The following is a 15348-nucleotide window of genomic DNA, read 5'->3' on the forward strand; positions in this document are numbered from 1 at the left end:
GTTACAGTGAAAATATGTGTATATAAAATGCTGATAATTTTGTATTCACTATAACATGGGCACAAAAATAATTAACCTATATTTTGACAGTTCAATTACTTGCTTTGACAGAGAAAGCCCAGACTAGTATACATAAATTTTAAAACAAATTACATGATTAAACTAGTTTTAACTTCATGGGCTTTCAATAATCAATCCCAAAAATAATCGTATAAATTTGATTAGTTTAAATTTTTATACTTAAGTGTTCTAGTTAAGCTCAAACTATTGACAATGAAAATTACGACTAAACAAGTTGCAAAGGAGATGGAAAGATCACTGCTTTTAAAATGCACACTTTTAACTAATTGTTGGCCATTTTTCTTGTCATTAGTTGGAGATTTCACACCTAGACAATGAAATGTTATTGTACGTGTGTGCGTGCATATGCACACATGCACATGCTGAGGATTTTGGTGGGCTTTGAAGGCACAGGTCTGTTTCTTGAACAAAACAAAAACAAGTAAGAGTCCATATATGTGGTTAAAAAAATACATTTGATTGTAAAACATCAATTTTTGAAATATGATTGTCTATATTGGGTAGATAATGCTGCCATGGTAATGTATGTTCTTAAAAATGTAGGTAAATTTTTCAGCTGTAAACAGTCTCCTCTTGTGCCATTTTATCCTTCTTTTCCAATTTTGCTGAAATCCTCTTCTACTGAAACAGTTGTCACAACTTCATTCTGATTTTGAAATGATACATCGGTGCCTGATGGTGGTGGTTTATACAAAAAGATTGCAAGTCCATTGAAGAAAATGGTGATAATTTTACAAGTAACACCTAAATGTTAAAAATAAAAAGTAATCATGCATTTGTGTCTTTAAGTATTGCAAAAGTTAATTATCACTGAGAAATTCTTCTTGAATAGAAACTCACTACTTTAAAGGATTACATGTTTAAATGTTTTAAAACATTGGGAGAAAGAAATAAAACATTTGTATACAGTTTGTTATACTTGCATTTATTTTCTTTCTAAGCAGTGGTAATGTAAAATAATTATCCTACTCATATATAATTGTGCATTTCTATAAAATGTGTTGTATAGAATTAAATAAATTTATGTTCCATTTCTAAATTTGTTAACACAATATCACATCTATTTAAAAATTACAAGCAAAGAAAAGTCAATGATAAAGAAAATGAGTTTACACCATCCTTGAACCTGAATAGTAAGTTGCAGAATTTTCAAAATAATTCTAAAATTAAAAAAGATTTTGAGGTCGGGTGCAATGACTCAAGCCTGTAATCCCAGAACTTTGGGAGGCTGAGGCAAGAGGATTGCCTGAACCTGGGGGTTCGAGACCAGCCTGGACAACTTGGTGAGACCTCGTCTCTACAATAAATCACAAAAACTAGCCAGGCATGATGGCGCATGCCTGTAGTTCCACTTACTTGGAAGGTTGAGGTGGAAGGATCACCTGAGTGCCACAGCACTCCAGGCTGGGCAACAGATTATGACTCCAAACCAAAAAAATAAAAATAAAAAAGTTTTGAAATTCTTAGGAGAATGTCTCTGTGGTTTGTTTTGGTAAATTTTAAGGTGTATAAATTTTGAGGGGAGTCTCATATTCATCATTCATTAGAAAAATAAACAATTCATTATCCAAATATCTTGACCAAAAAGTTATAAACAAAGCCTATTAAATAAGTTTTAAACATAAACACACTGAATAAAGTGGTTTTTAACAACAGGTAAAAAATAAGAAGATGTGTCTATTCTAGTCAATATTTACTCTCATTGTCTTTGGATTTATATATTTACTTCTTCAGTGAATATTCTATTACACTGTCATTCAAGATTAAGATAGTTTATTCTGGATTTAAATACATGTAAGATGAATGAGCTTATTTTGATACATGTGTCAAAATAATAGCAATGAAAATCATCCTAACTGTAACCTAACACATTACATATATGCATAAAAACTTAGGATTGCTCCAGTTTTAAATATTTTCATTACTTTAGTTGCTTTTGAAATTTTAACTTCAAATTTTATCTTATTAATACAAACTAGATGTTTTGTTCTACTTCCTTAATCTTACCTTAACTTTCATTTAAAGTATGCAAACTGCAAGAGGCAAAAAGGGTTAAACATTCTAGCTTACCCTGTAAATTATAAGAGTTTCATACAATGTGTCTTAGGAAAAAAATGACACTTCTCCACCTCAGCTGTATGTTTTCCAAAGCCTGCATACCCAGATATAAATCATTCCTGAGAGTTTCTCAGAATTATTTTAGCTTTTGAGTATAATGTTCAAAAAAGTTTGAGAGAAATTGTTAAAGAAAAATTATATAATATATGATGTAATAAAAGCTAAAATTTTATTTGCGTCTATTTAAGACCGAGCCTTGCAGACTCCATCCCAGCCTCTTACAACATGTTGTGATTACTGTTCTCTGCTTCAGGATTATAGGATGGATAACAACGTGGACTAAACATTCCAAAACAACTGTGACCCAAGTAACCAACACTAAATTGCTGTTGTTGTTGTTTTTTTACAATCATTAGTTTATTCCCAAATTATCAAGGGTCTGGCAAGGTGGCTCATACCTGTAATCTCAGCACTTTGGGAGGCAGAGGCGAGGGGATTGCCTGAGTCCAGGGGTTCGAGATCAACCTGGGCAAATTGGTGAGACCTTGCTCTACAGTAAATCAAAAAATTTAGCCAGGTGTGGTGATACAAGCCTGTGGTTTTAGCTACTTGGAGGGCTGAGGTGGAAGGATCGCCTGAACCCAGCAGGTTGAGGCTGCAGTAGCCATGAGCATGCCACCACACTTCAGCCCGGGTGACAGAGTGAGTCCAACTCAAAAAAAGTACATTAATTAACTAAATAAAATAAAATTACCAAGAAGTCACCACTTACTTATGGCTACTAGCATATAGGCCATCTTGATATTATCATAAATCCAGCAAGCTCCTTTAATTCCACATTCATTAATATCCCAGAGAATACATGTGCTGTCTATTGTGGTGCCAAATATAATTGGCCCAGGAATTGTGCCTAAAAATTATAGGTGAAATACACATGGGAAAAGATTAAAGTTAATAATTACAGATCTTTATATACATGGTTACACATATATTTTATAGAAATAAAGATATGTATTAATCTGTCCACATGCAAATTAATCAATTTATGTACAAGTCAAAGGAATATAAAAAGCACAGGTAAAACATTTAAAATAATTATATGTAATTATGATATATTTCTAATCAACTTAAAAAAGACTTTGAATAGAAATCTCTAACTTATATTGAGTAAACAATTAGCTAAGTAAATATTTTAATTCACTGCCTAATATAATAAATGAATGTGTCTTGGAAATAAGCCATTACACTTTATATAAGGGTATATGTGTGTATATGCAAATGTAGATATATTTTCATAGAAACATATCTAGGAATATTACTATCTAGAAACCTCTCTCCACCCCCAAATCCTCTTGAGACCAAAAGGAACTAAACTTCCACATAATTATGAAGCTAAATTTGAATTGTTACAAATCAAATACATTATTTGAGGTGATATGTTTTAGACAAAGATTTCAGCTACATCCAGTCTGTTCTTTCACGACCTCTGGCAGGATATAGTCAAAGAGCACTGGTCTGAAAGTTAGGAATTATTTTCCTCATCCCATTTTCATCGTTAACTGTGTAACTATGGGCAAAACTCTGCACCTCTCAGGACTTTAATTACTCACCTGAAAAACAAGGGAAGTTGGACTATGTAATCTCCAATGTTCAAAGTTTTTGTTTTTGTTTAAATAAATGATGTTAATATTATGTTACTATGTTTCTCTCTTTCTTCTTACCTTTCCTGTATCTGGAACTTTATAAGATTCTCTGATATAAATTATTTCTTCCAAAAATTCTTAACTAGTCACCATATCTATGCTATGGTTACTACTGAAACATTTTTTAGCATATTATTTGTAATTACTAAGGAAACACAATAGTGTCACAAATCAAGATAAAAGAAAAAAATGAACTATGTGCTGATATGTTATATTTCAAATGAATATGATATGCTTTACAGAGTTATATTAGCAATGGAGTTGTAATAACAGGTAACCAAACAGTAGGTGAAAAGTAAAGTCATTATATTCTTATGTCATATATAAATAATACTAGATCTCAAACACTGGAAAAAAACTTTCTTCAACAATTACATAGTCTTCCACTATATTTTAATTATTTTCTAGCCACATACCATAAGTGAAAAGTTAATAAAACTAATGAACCAAAATAGTCAACTGCTACCAATGAATTAAGAAAAATTACATACCCAATAATCGAAGCAACATAAACTGTATTCCCAATGCTAGAGACCGTTGCTTTTGATTTACACACCTATAAATATTAAATACATATGAGACCATAAAAGAAGGTATAGTATATTTATCCTTTGAGCAAGATCACATTTATACAAGTTTGGCATTTCTTTATGAAAGTAAACATTGTGCACATAAAATAAATTATTTGTAGAAGTTCATATATTGTTTAATCATCCTGAAATTATAAAAGAAGTTAAATGTTGTCTGAACTAAAACATTGCAAATAACACCAAAAAGAGTCCTTATAAATTTTTTAAAGTGTGACAAAAAAGACAATCATTAACAAGACTTCTTTTACATGAAAAGGCTGAACAAATTATGCATAGAAATGTACCTCAATACAATAAGCCATATATGACAAACTCACAGCTCAAATCACACACAATGGTGAAAATCTCTATTCAACACAGTACCCTAAGTACTGGCCAGTTAGGTAAGAAAAAGAAAGAAATTGGAAAAATTTCCAATTTTCCGAAATTGCAAAAAAAGAGGTAAGATTGCCCTTTTGCAGATGACATGATCACATATATAGAAAACCCTAAAGATTCTACCAAAGTTAGAACTAACAGATGAATTTAGTGATGTCTCAAGATACAAAATCATTGTATAAAAATCAGTTGCATTTCTACACACTAACAATGAGTTATCAAAAAGGAATCAAGAAAATATCTCCTTTTGCAATAACATAAAAAAATGAAATAAAATACTTAGAAATATACTTAGTCAAAGAGGTAAAAATGTGTACACTGAAAGTCATAAAACACTGATGAAAGTAACTGAAGAAGACACAAATAAATGGAAAGATATCTCTTCTCCATAAACTGGAAGAATTAATATTGCTAAAATATTCATACTATACAAACCCATCTATAGAATCAATGTAATACCAATTATGTTGGAATCTTTCACAGAAATAAAAAAAAATTTTTAAATTACAAAAGACCCAAAATAGGTTGAAAAATCTTGAGCAAGAAGAACAAAGCACCACACTACCTGGTTTCAAAGTAGACAGTCATGCACCATATAAGGATGTTTTGGTCAACAGTGAACCGCAATACAACAGTGGTTTCATAAGACTGTAACGGAGCTAAAAAATTCCTGTTATCTAGTGATGTAGTAGCTGTTGTATTGTGGTAGCACGACACATTCTTCACATGTTTGCAGTAATGCCAGTGAAAACAAACCTGATGTACTACCAGTCATAAAAATGAATAGCAGTTCGGTGCAAGTGACTCAGGCCTGAAATCCCAGCAATTTGTGAGGCCAAGATGGGACAATCTCTTGAATCTAAAAGGTTTGAAACCAGCCTGGGCAACCTAGTTAGAACTCATCTCTACAAAAATACACAAAAATATGGGTAGCCATAGTGGCACATGGCTGTAATCCCAGCTACTTGGGAGGCTGAGGTGGGAGGTTTGTTTGAGCCCCAGTGGTCAAAACTGCAGTGAGCCGGGATCATACCACTGCACTCCAGATTGGGTGACAGAGTGAGATCCTATCTCAAATAAATACATTAATTAATTTAAAAGTATAGCACATACAATTATGTAAAGTAAACAAGACTTGATAATAGTAATAAACTGCTATGCTACTGGTTTATGTATTTACTATACTATAATTTTGCCATTAATTTAGAATGTATTACTACTCATTTTTAAAAAAGTGAACTGCTAAACAGCCTGAGGTAGGTCCTTCAGGAGTATTCCAGAAGATGTATCACAGGAGATGACAGCTCCATATGCCTTATTGCCCCTGAAGACCTTAAAGTAGGATGTGGAGGTGGAAGACAGTAATATTGGTTACCTTGACCCTGTGTAGGCTAAGCTAATTTGTGTTGGTACCTAAGTTTTTAGCAAAAAAAAAAAGTTTAAAAAGTATAAATAAATAAATAAAAACAAATCTATAAAATGAAAAGAATGTTATGGAATAGAAATATAAAAAAGAAAATGCTTTTGTACAGCTGGACAATGTGTTAGTGTTTTAAGCTAAATGTTATTACGAAAGACAGCTTTAAAAATTTTAAAGTTTATAAAGTTAAAAAAAAGCTAAGGTTAATTTCTTATTGACACACACACAAAAAAATTTTTTTGAGTTAGGGTCTCACTCTGCTACCTAAGCTAGAGTGCAGTGGCATGATTACTGTTCACCGTAGCCTCTAACTCATGGGTTCAAGCAATTCTGTCTCAGCCTTCTGAGTAGGACTACAGGCAAGTGCCACCACACCTGGTCAACCTTTTTATTTTTTACAGAGTCAAGGTCTTGCTGTGTTGCTCAGGCTGGTCTCAAACTCCTGGGCTCAAGGAATCCTCTCGCCTCAGCCTCTCAAAGTGCTGGGATTACAGATGAGCAACCACACCCAAGAAAATTTTAAAAATAAATTTAGTGTATCTAAGTGTGCAGTGTTTATAAAGTCTACAGTAATGTACAGTAATGTTCTAGGACTTCACATTCACTCAACACTCAGTCACTGACTTAACCAATACAGTTCATTCCTATAAGCTTCGTTCATGGTAAGTGCTCTATACCGGTGTATCATTTGTCTTTTATATTTTATTTTTACTGAACTTTTCTATGTTTAGAGAAACAAACACTTAACACAGTGTTACAGCTGCCTCCAGTATTCAGTACAGTAACAAGATGTGTCGGTTTGAAGCCTAGGAGCAATAGCTATACCATATAGCCTCGATGTGTGGTAGGATACCATCTAGCTTTGTGTAAATTCACTCTACAATGTTCACACAATGATGAAATCACCTAATGAAACATTTCTCAGAGCCTATCCTCATCGTTAAGCAATGCATCATGGTGCTTCAAAGCCATAGTAACCACACAGTACTGCTCTACAGACCAATAGAACAGAATAGAGATTCTCAAAATAAATCCATGTATTTATAGTCAATTGATCTTTGACAAAGGTACCAAGAACATTTAGTGGAGAAAGTACAATCTCTTCACTAAATGATATTGAGAAGCCGGGCTCGGTGGCTCAGCCTGTAATCCCGTGCCTTGGGAGGCTGAGGTGAGTGGATTGCGCCTGAGCCCGCAGGTTCAAGACCTGCCTGGGCAAGCGAGACCTCATCTCTACAATAAATCAAAAAATTAGCCGGGTGTGGTAGCACGTGCCTGTAGTTCCAGCTACATGGAAAGCTAAGGCGGAAGGATTGCCGGAGCCCAGCAGGTCAAGGTTGTAGTGGCCGGGAGCGGCCACTGCACTCCAGTCTGGGTGACAGAGTGAGACTCCAACTCAAAAAAAAAAAAAAAATGATATTGAGAAAACTGAATATCCACATGCAAAAGATTGAAATAGAACTCTTATCTTACACCATACACAAAAATCAACTGAAAGAGAATTAAGTACTTACACATAAGACTTGAAACTATAAAACTTCTGAAATAAAACACAGGGGAAATGTTTCAGGACATTGGTCTGGGCAATAATTTTTTGGTTATGACACCAAACCATAGGCAATAAAAGCAAAAATAGACAAATAGGATTGTTTCAAATGAAAACATGTTCACACAGCAAAGGAAATAATCAAAACGAAGAGATAAGGTAGTGAATGGAAGAAAATATTTGCAAACCATACACCAGACAAGGGGCTAATATCCAAAATATATAAGAAACTCAAACAAGTCAATATCTAGAAAACAAATCCTAAAATTAAATAATAGACAAAAGACTTGGATAAACATTTATCTAAAGAAGACAAACAAATGGCCAACAGGTATATTTTAAAATGCTCGACACCATTAATTATCAGAAAAATGAACATTAAAACCACAATGAAAGACAAAATTAAAAAAAAAAAAACACAAGACATCACCTCATACCTTTTAGAATGGCCACTATCAAAAAGACAAAAGACGTGCTGGTAAGAATATGAAGAAAAAGGAACACTTACACACTGTTGCTAAGAATGCAAAATTGGTACAGTCATTATGGAAAACAGTATGGAAATTTCTCAAGAAATTAAAAATAGAACTACCATGCAATTTAGCAATCCCACTTCTGAGTATATAGCCAAAGGAAAGAAAATGAGTATGTTGAAGAGATATCTACACTCCCATATTCATCACATCATTCACATTAGCTAATACATGACTCAACCTGTATTCATCAACAAATGAATGGATAAAGAAAATGTGATATATAAAACTATTTAGACTTACAAAAAGAAATCCCTGCCATTTTGTGTCTACATGGATGAACCTGGATGACATTATGATAAGTGAAATGAGCTAGGTATAGAAAGGCGAATACTGCATGATCTTACTCATTTTAATTTTTAAAAAGTCAAACTCATAGCAATAGAAAGCAGAATGGTGGTTGCTGGGGGTGGAGGATGAGGCAATGTTGATCCAAGGGTACAAAGTTCCATCTGTGCAGGCAAATAAGTTCTGAAGCTATAGTTAATAATACTATTATTGGCAGCTATAGTTAATAATACTATATTGCATACTTGAAATTTGCTAAGAGAATAGATCATAAATGTTCTCAGAACATATACTCAAAGGATAACTATGTGAGGTAATGGATATGTATAGTAGCTTGATTGCAATAATCACTTCACAATGTGTGTGTGTGTGTGTGTGTGTGTGTGTGTGTATAGCATCAAAACATTACATTGTACACCTTAACTTTATACACACACACACACACAAACACACATACTCACAATCTTGTTTTGTCAATTATATCTCAATAAATCTGGAAAAATATTTTTTAAAAAACCCTAGCATTTATATGAAAAAATACTTATTTTTTACTACTGCTATTCACTTAAGTTGCAAGGACATAATTTTTACACTTTTATAAACTTCAACATCACAATCATACCTATGAGATAAGGGTACAAATTTGAAGTAACATAAAACAGTTGCTGAAACTCAAACTGATAAAACAATAATTCTTTAAGTAATGACTGTCAAAGATAAATGAAACATGATGTTGCACACAGAAGAATCATGAGAGGTAAAAGAGATTAGCTATTCTTAAAAAACAAAGTAACTGAAAGCAATTTATATAATATTTTTAAAAATGAATTCTTAAAAAGCATTTTCTGGTTGGATGTGGTGGCTCATGCCTATAATTCCAGGACTTTGGGAAGCTGAGACAAGAGAATTGCTTAAGGCCCGGAGTACAAGACCAGCCTAAGCAAGGGAGCAAGATCCTGTCTTTACAAAAAGTAAAATTAGTCAGGTGTGGTAGTACATGTCTGCAGTCCTACCTACTTTGAGCCAGGAAGATCGCTTTAGCCCAGTTTGAGGACGCAGTGAGCTATAATAGTGCCACTGAACTTCAACCTGAGTGACAGAGAGGCCCTGTCTCAGAAAAACAAAAACAAAATCTCTTTTCTAAATACCTTCAATTTCCAAGTAGTATGATGTTTACCATTTAATGTTTTTTTTAGAGAGAATTATTAAACTTTCCAGTCATCAAAAAAATGTGAAAAGGTAGACAGTGAATATTAAGGGACAAAAGATTGAAAAGAGAAAAAGCTAGAGTTGGTTAAGAAAGAGACAGACTGATGAGTCTATCAAAGGACAGGTAGGAAATATTTTTGTAAAGTAATATAGAAGAAGGAAGAGCAACTGAAAGCACAAAATAAAGCTGATCAGCCAGGCAGCAGCCAGTTTATCAATTAGCACTGTTCACAGGAAGATTTAATATTACAGTAGCGAATATATAAGGTAGAATGCATGTCATTCTGATTCTGGCATAGGTGGAGTGTAATTAACATCTATTACACTCAAAATGAACATATCTCCAGCTCAAAACTGAAGCTTCATGAAAGAAGCAAAGAAAATAACACAAGTACTAGCCAGGATGTTAAGACACTTTCACACGCATGCTACCATTTAAATCTCAAACACCTGGGGTTCTATGAGGTAGCTTATCCAATGACACAGACTTCTGAATCCATTTTCTCTCCACTTGACATACTGCCTTAGGGAATGCAAATTTCACAACATTATACATACCTTAGGATGGACACAGTTATAGGAGTACCAGCCATAAAGGTAAAAATAACTGTAGCAAAGAAAATGCTAAGAAATATGGGCAAGTTTGCACATCGAGTTTCACATTTTCCAGCTTTAGCTTCAAAACTAAAATTTTCTGCAGTTGATGTTATTTCTGTTTTCCTTTCAACACAGGAACAGTTGTAATATTTCTATAATTATTAGACATAAAAATAATGAATGCTATTTTTAAAATAAATTATTGCAAATTAGGTGATCTTTAGACACAACAAACACACTCATACTGTCTTAATCCAGATACAGCAAATTATGTTAAGAAAGAGTATTTAACACTTAAGAAATTAAACAAGGGCAAACAAATCACATTTACAAAGGAGAACTATCTGCACTTGACTTTTGTGACCATTACTTTGAATGTAACCTATTATCGGCTCAGGACTCATAAAACAATTTGATAGGAATATAACAGCTACATGATCTCCCAAATTCTAGACTACTTTCAATAGACCATATTGTTCATACAATGCTTTCCTACTAACATTCTTCTCTTTTACACTATGGGAGGCAAAGGGGCATCTATGGTGACAATCTCATTATTTTCACACATTTGAAAAAACAAACACTATAATTTTGACAAGTGCCACAGTAAAATTTACCAATATGTTCTAAGATGTTGGGGGGAAAAATGCTGCTTTTAACTGCAACCTCTTAACTCTAACTTTCTGAGCTTTTTTGAATTGCAACCAAAAGCAAACCATATATTCTTTTTTTGAGTTGGAGTCTCACTCGGTCGCCCAGACTGGAGTGCAGCTGCCGCTCCTGGCCACCGCAGCCTCGCCTGCTGGGCTCTGGCAATCCTTCCACCTCAGCCTTCCGAGTAGCCGGAATTACAGGCATGCGCTACCACGCCCGGCTGATTTTTTGATTTATTGTAGAGATGAGGTCTCGCTGCCTAGGCGGGTCTCGAACCCGCATGCTCAGGCAATCCACTCACCTCAGCCTCCCAAAGGCGCGGGATTACAGGCTGAGCCACTGAGCCTGGCTCAAACCATATATTCTTAAAATGCTATTTATTGCCATAAAAAAGTTGAAGTTACTACCTCATCATCATAAGAGCTATTTTATATATAAATAACATATTAACTATTTTTCATATATACATATGCATAGGTATGCATATATGTCAATATTATGAATATTGGGAAATGAAAAGACAAATAAAAACAAGTATTACCTTTGTAGAAAAAGAACTTTGATATTTAAAAAGTTCACTAGACATATAATTTCTTAAAGTCATTTTACAATTCAAGTCCATTCTTGCCATAAATCATTTTAGATATTTAAAGCATCAACAAAATCAGAGAGGAGTCAAATAAGTCAGAGATGTAGTGCTTTCATTGTTCTTAAGGTCAGAAAGTATTTTTTGTGAGCTACAGCAGTTCTAAGACTTCTGGTACTGATTCGAGAAAAACAAATATGCAGGTGACACATCCAAAGTTGACTAATACATACTCGGCAATCAGATTTATAAAGTAACTGAGTCTTTAAAATTTTTAGGAAGGAAGCCAGGAGTGGTGGTTCATGCCTGTAATCCCAGCACTTTGGTAGGCTGAAATAGGAAGATAGCTTGAGCCCAGGAGTTTGAGCAAGACTAGGCAACATAGTGAGACTTGGTCTCCACACAAATTTTTTTTTTTAATTAGCTAGGTATGGTGGTGTACACCTGTAGTCCTAGCTACTCAAAAGGCTGAAGTGGAAGGATAGCTTGTGCCCAGGAATTTGAGGATGCAATGAGCCTTGATCATGTCACTGAACTCCAGCCTGGGCGATAAAAGTAGACCTGACTCAAAACAAAACAAAATCTTAGGAAGAAAAAGTAGGAATAGTATTTTCTTTCCTGGTGAACCCTTACAACTCTCTCATATAAAGGAGTCTATAGGCTGGGCACGGTGGCTCACACATGTAATTCCAGCACTTTGGGAGACTGAGACAGGATCATTGCTTGAGCCCAGAAGTTCAAGACCAGCCTAGGCAACATAGCAAGACGTGTCTCTACAAAAAAAAAGAAAATAGCCAGGTGTGGTGGCCCACACCTATAGTCCCAGCTACTCTTGGGGTTGAGGTGGGAGGATCGCCATAGTCTAAGAGGTTTCCAATGGTAAGCTGCTTTCACACCACTGCTCTGCAGCCTGGGTGACAGAATAAGACCCTGTCTCAAAAATAATAATAAATAAATAAAATAAAGGAGTATACATTTCCCTGCAATATAGCAATTTGTCAAAGTCTAGTTTTTTTTCTTAGGTTGGGTCATTGATGTGAAATATGACTAAATGTATCACTGTGAACAAATGTACATATATGATTCTTTCATTATCATATTTTGCCTATCTGAACTATTCCATAAGAAAATAAAAAAGTCTTATGAATCAATGAATTGTTAGATGGCTTGTTGGTCATAAAAAACCAAGACAAATATAACATTTCAGAAGAAATTTGAAGTAATTTTTTATTTATGTGGCCATCTTTTATTGAAATCTTCAAGTTATCTTTGCACAGAAATATAAATGTCATTTCATGATCCCATATTTCAAATGTTCAAGATCGTTTACAGAATTCTTACATATTTTACACATTGTGTTTTTTTTAATACCATAGTATATATTTCCCTCAGGTCTTCTTAAAGTTATCACACCCATCTACTAATGCATAATACATTGTGCACTACTCATAATCTAAATATTATTTACTCCTAAGACTCTTAAGTTTAGCTGAATTGAAATCTTTAGATTGTATATAGTACAATAGAATTCTATTGCATCTCCTAAAACTAGTACATTATATTAAATAACATCTGGTCAAACTGATATGCATTCTGATCCAAAATTAAAAGTGAATTTATATTTGAGAATGAACTGATTTGGATATTTTTAAATGTATTCATAGTGCATAAATAAAATAAAGTTTGTATTATATACACTGCAATTAGTAAAAACAGACAAAGTTGCCTGCCTTCAAGGATCTTGAAGTATAATTAATGAAAAATACAATTGAGACTTGAACAACATAGGTTTAAACTGTGCTGGTCCACTTATAAACAAAGTTTTTTCAATCAAGCATTAATCTAAAACACAGTCTTTGCAGGCATAGCAGTTTATGCCTGTAATTCCAGCACTTTGGGAGGCAGAGGCAAGAGGATTGCCTGAGCCCAGGAGTTCGAAACTAGCCTGGGCAACATGGTGAGACCTTGTCTCCATGATAAATAAAAAAATAGCCAAGCTTTGTGGTGCATTCCTGTAGTCCCAGCTACTTGAAGGCTGAGGTAGCAGTGATCGTGGGAGGCACAGTGAGACTCCTACTAAAAAGAAAGGCAGTACAAATCAGATCTTCTTGCTGTTGTCCTGCCATTGAACCCTTTACAATGCATCTTTCCTTTAATAAATCTACCTTTCTTAATTCATTAAAAAAAGAAGAAGAAAATACAGAATTTGCAGTATGTGAAACCAGCATATACCAAGGGACCGACCTTTAGTGTTGTGCGTTTCACAGGGTCAACTGTGGGACTTAAGTATGGTGGATGAGTGTATGCAGGAGTCCTGGAACCAATCCCTTGTATATACCAAGGGATGACTGTAACACAATGTGCAGGGTAAAAGATACTGCACTACTGTAACAGAAGTAATGTCACTAAGTTCTATGTGAGTGACTCCCAAATTGATTTCTCAATGTAACTGTATGAGATATGGAGGAGTCTTTTTCAGCTAGAGAGTTCAGGGACTATTTAATGGGGGAGGTGGGGCTAGAAGAAATGAATAGGCACTGTATAACCCTACTAGAGGGATCAAGACAGACATCCATAAATAGACAAACACATTGCCGCATTAAAGGCACAGAAGGAGACATGAGTTACCTTTGGTTTGCTTTTTGAAACTGAGTTTGAACAACCTGCAAAGCAGGGAGAAAAATATTGAACTCCATCTCCTCCACAGACAGGATAATAATATGATCTCAAACAGTTACAATCTGCATTACAGGAGGCTGTCAAGTTTCCCAGTTCTCCAGTTCTGTAAATAAGAAATGAAAGAAGGGCAAATTATCTGTCATAACTTTTCATGAACAGTCCAGAAGCGTTGTGATATCTTGACATTCAGTCATTCATTCACTCACTCAATACATAATTAGTGAATGAATATAACAAATAAAATCTCTGTCTTTGCACATAAAGCTTAACTTCTTGTGGGGGAGAGGCAGTAAAAACAATAGATACGTAATATAATGTCTGTCAGTGATTTAAAAAATAAGGCAGAATAAGTGAAGAAAGCAGAGTTTCTCATATCTTATGTCAGACAATTCTCTTGTGAGGGGCTGGTTCTGTAGACTGTAGAATGCTAACATCTCTGACCTCCACCCGCAAGAAGCCAGTAGCACTTTCCTTAATTATAGCAACAAAAGTGTCTCCAGACATTACCAAATAACTTGGAAGAATGAACTAAATCATGTTGTTGAATCATCTTGTCAATGGGAATACTAAGGCCCAGAGAGATGAACTTACTTATCTTTCCTTGCCAAAAATAATTTTCCTGGTTCTCAGGCACAGTGTTGTTTCATGCTGCCTCTTAACAGGAAAAACATCTTTCCTAGTATAAAGGGTTATGCTAACCAAATATGCTTCCCTAATCCCTCATTTATTGTTTCATTTGTTCAGACAATATATATTGAACAAGTGGTAAGCCCTATGCTAAGAACAGAAATGGAAGCTGAACAAGATAATCTTTGTCCTCAAAGATTTCACAATAGAAATGGACGCAGATAATTGGACACTGATACGCTAAGTGCAGTTACAGGTATCTGCAAAGTATATTTTAGAAGCACCAGGGAAGGACACCTAACACAGGCTAAAGGTTAGAGAAGAGGGTCTGCAGGAGGTAATGCCTACGATGAACCTTAACCTCTTTCCTATTTAGAAAAAAAAGTGCAGCTTGCTGCA

General features: G+C 34.5%; 1 protein-coding gene across 1 annotated transcript in view; it reads right to left on the reverse strand.

Annotated features, from left to right (window-relative positions):
• Nucleotides 1-444: 444 nt before the first annotated feature.
• SLCO4C1 (solute carrier organic anion transporter family member 4C1) overlaps nt 445-15348 on the reverse strand; it is a 58367-nt gene continuing 43463 nt past the window's right edge. The window contains exons 9-13 of the mRNA XM_008059167.2: nt 14272-14425; nt 10365-10555; nt 4334-4398; nt 2912-3049; nt 445-825 (exon numbers count right to left, since the gene is read on the reverse strand). Coding sequence (XP_008057358.1) covers nt 665-825; nt 2912-3049; nt 4334-4398; nt 10365-10555; nt 14272-14425 — 709 coding nt within the window. The 3' untranslated portion in view covers nt 445-664. The remainder of the gene's footprint in view (nt 826-2911; nt 3050-4333; nt 4399-10364; nt 10556-14271; nt 14426-15348) is intronic.

This window comes from Carlito syrichta, unplaced genomic scaffold, assembly GCF_000164805.1.
Source record: "Carlito syrichta isolate Samal-C Ts95f unplaced genomic scaffold, Tarsius_syrichta-2.0.1 Scaffold303741, whole genome shotgun sequence".
Lineage (NCBI taxonomy): Eukaryota > Metazoa > Chordata > Mammalia > Primates > Tarsiidae > Carlito > Carlito syrichta.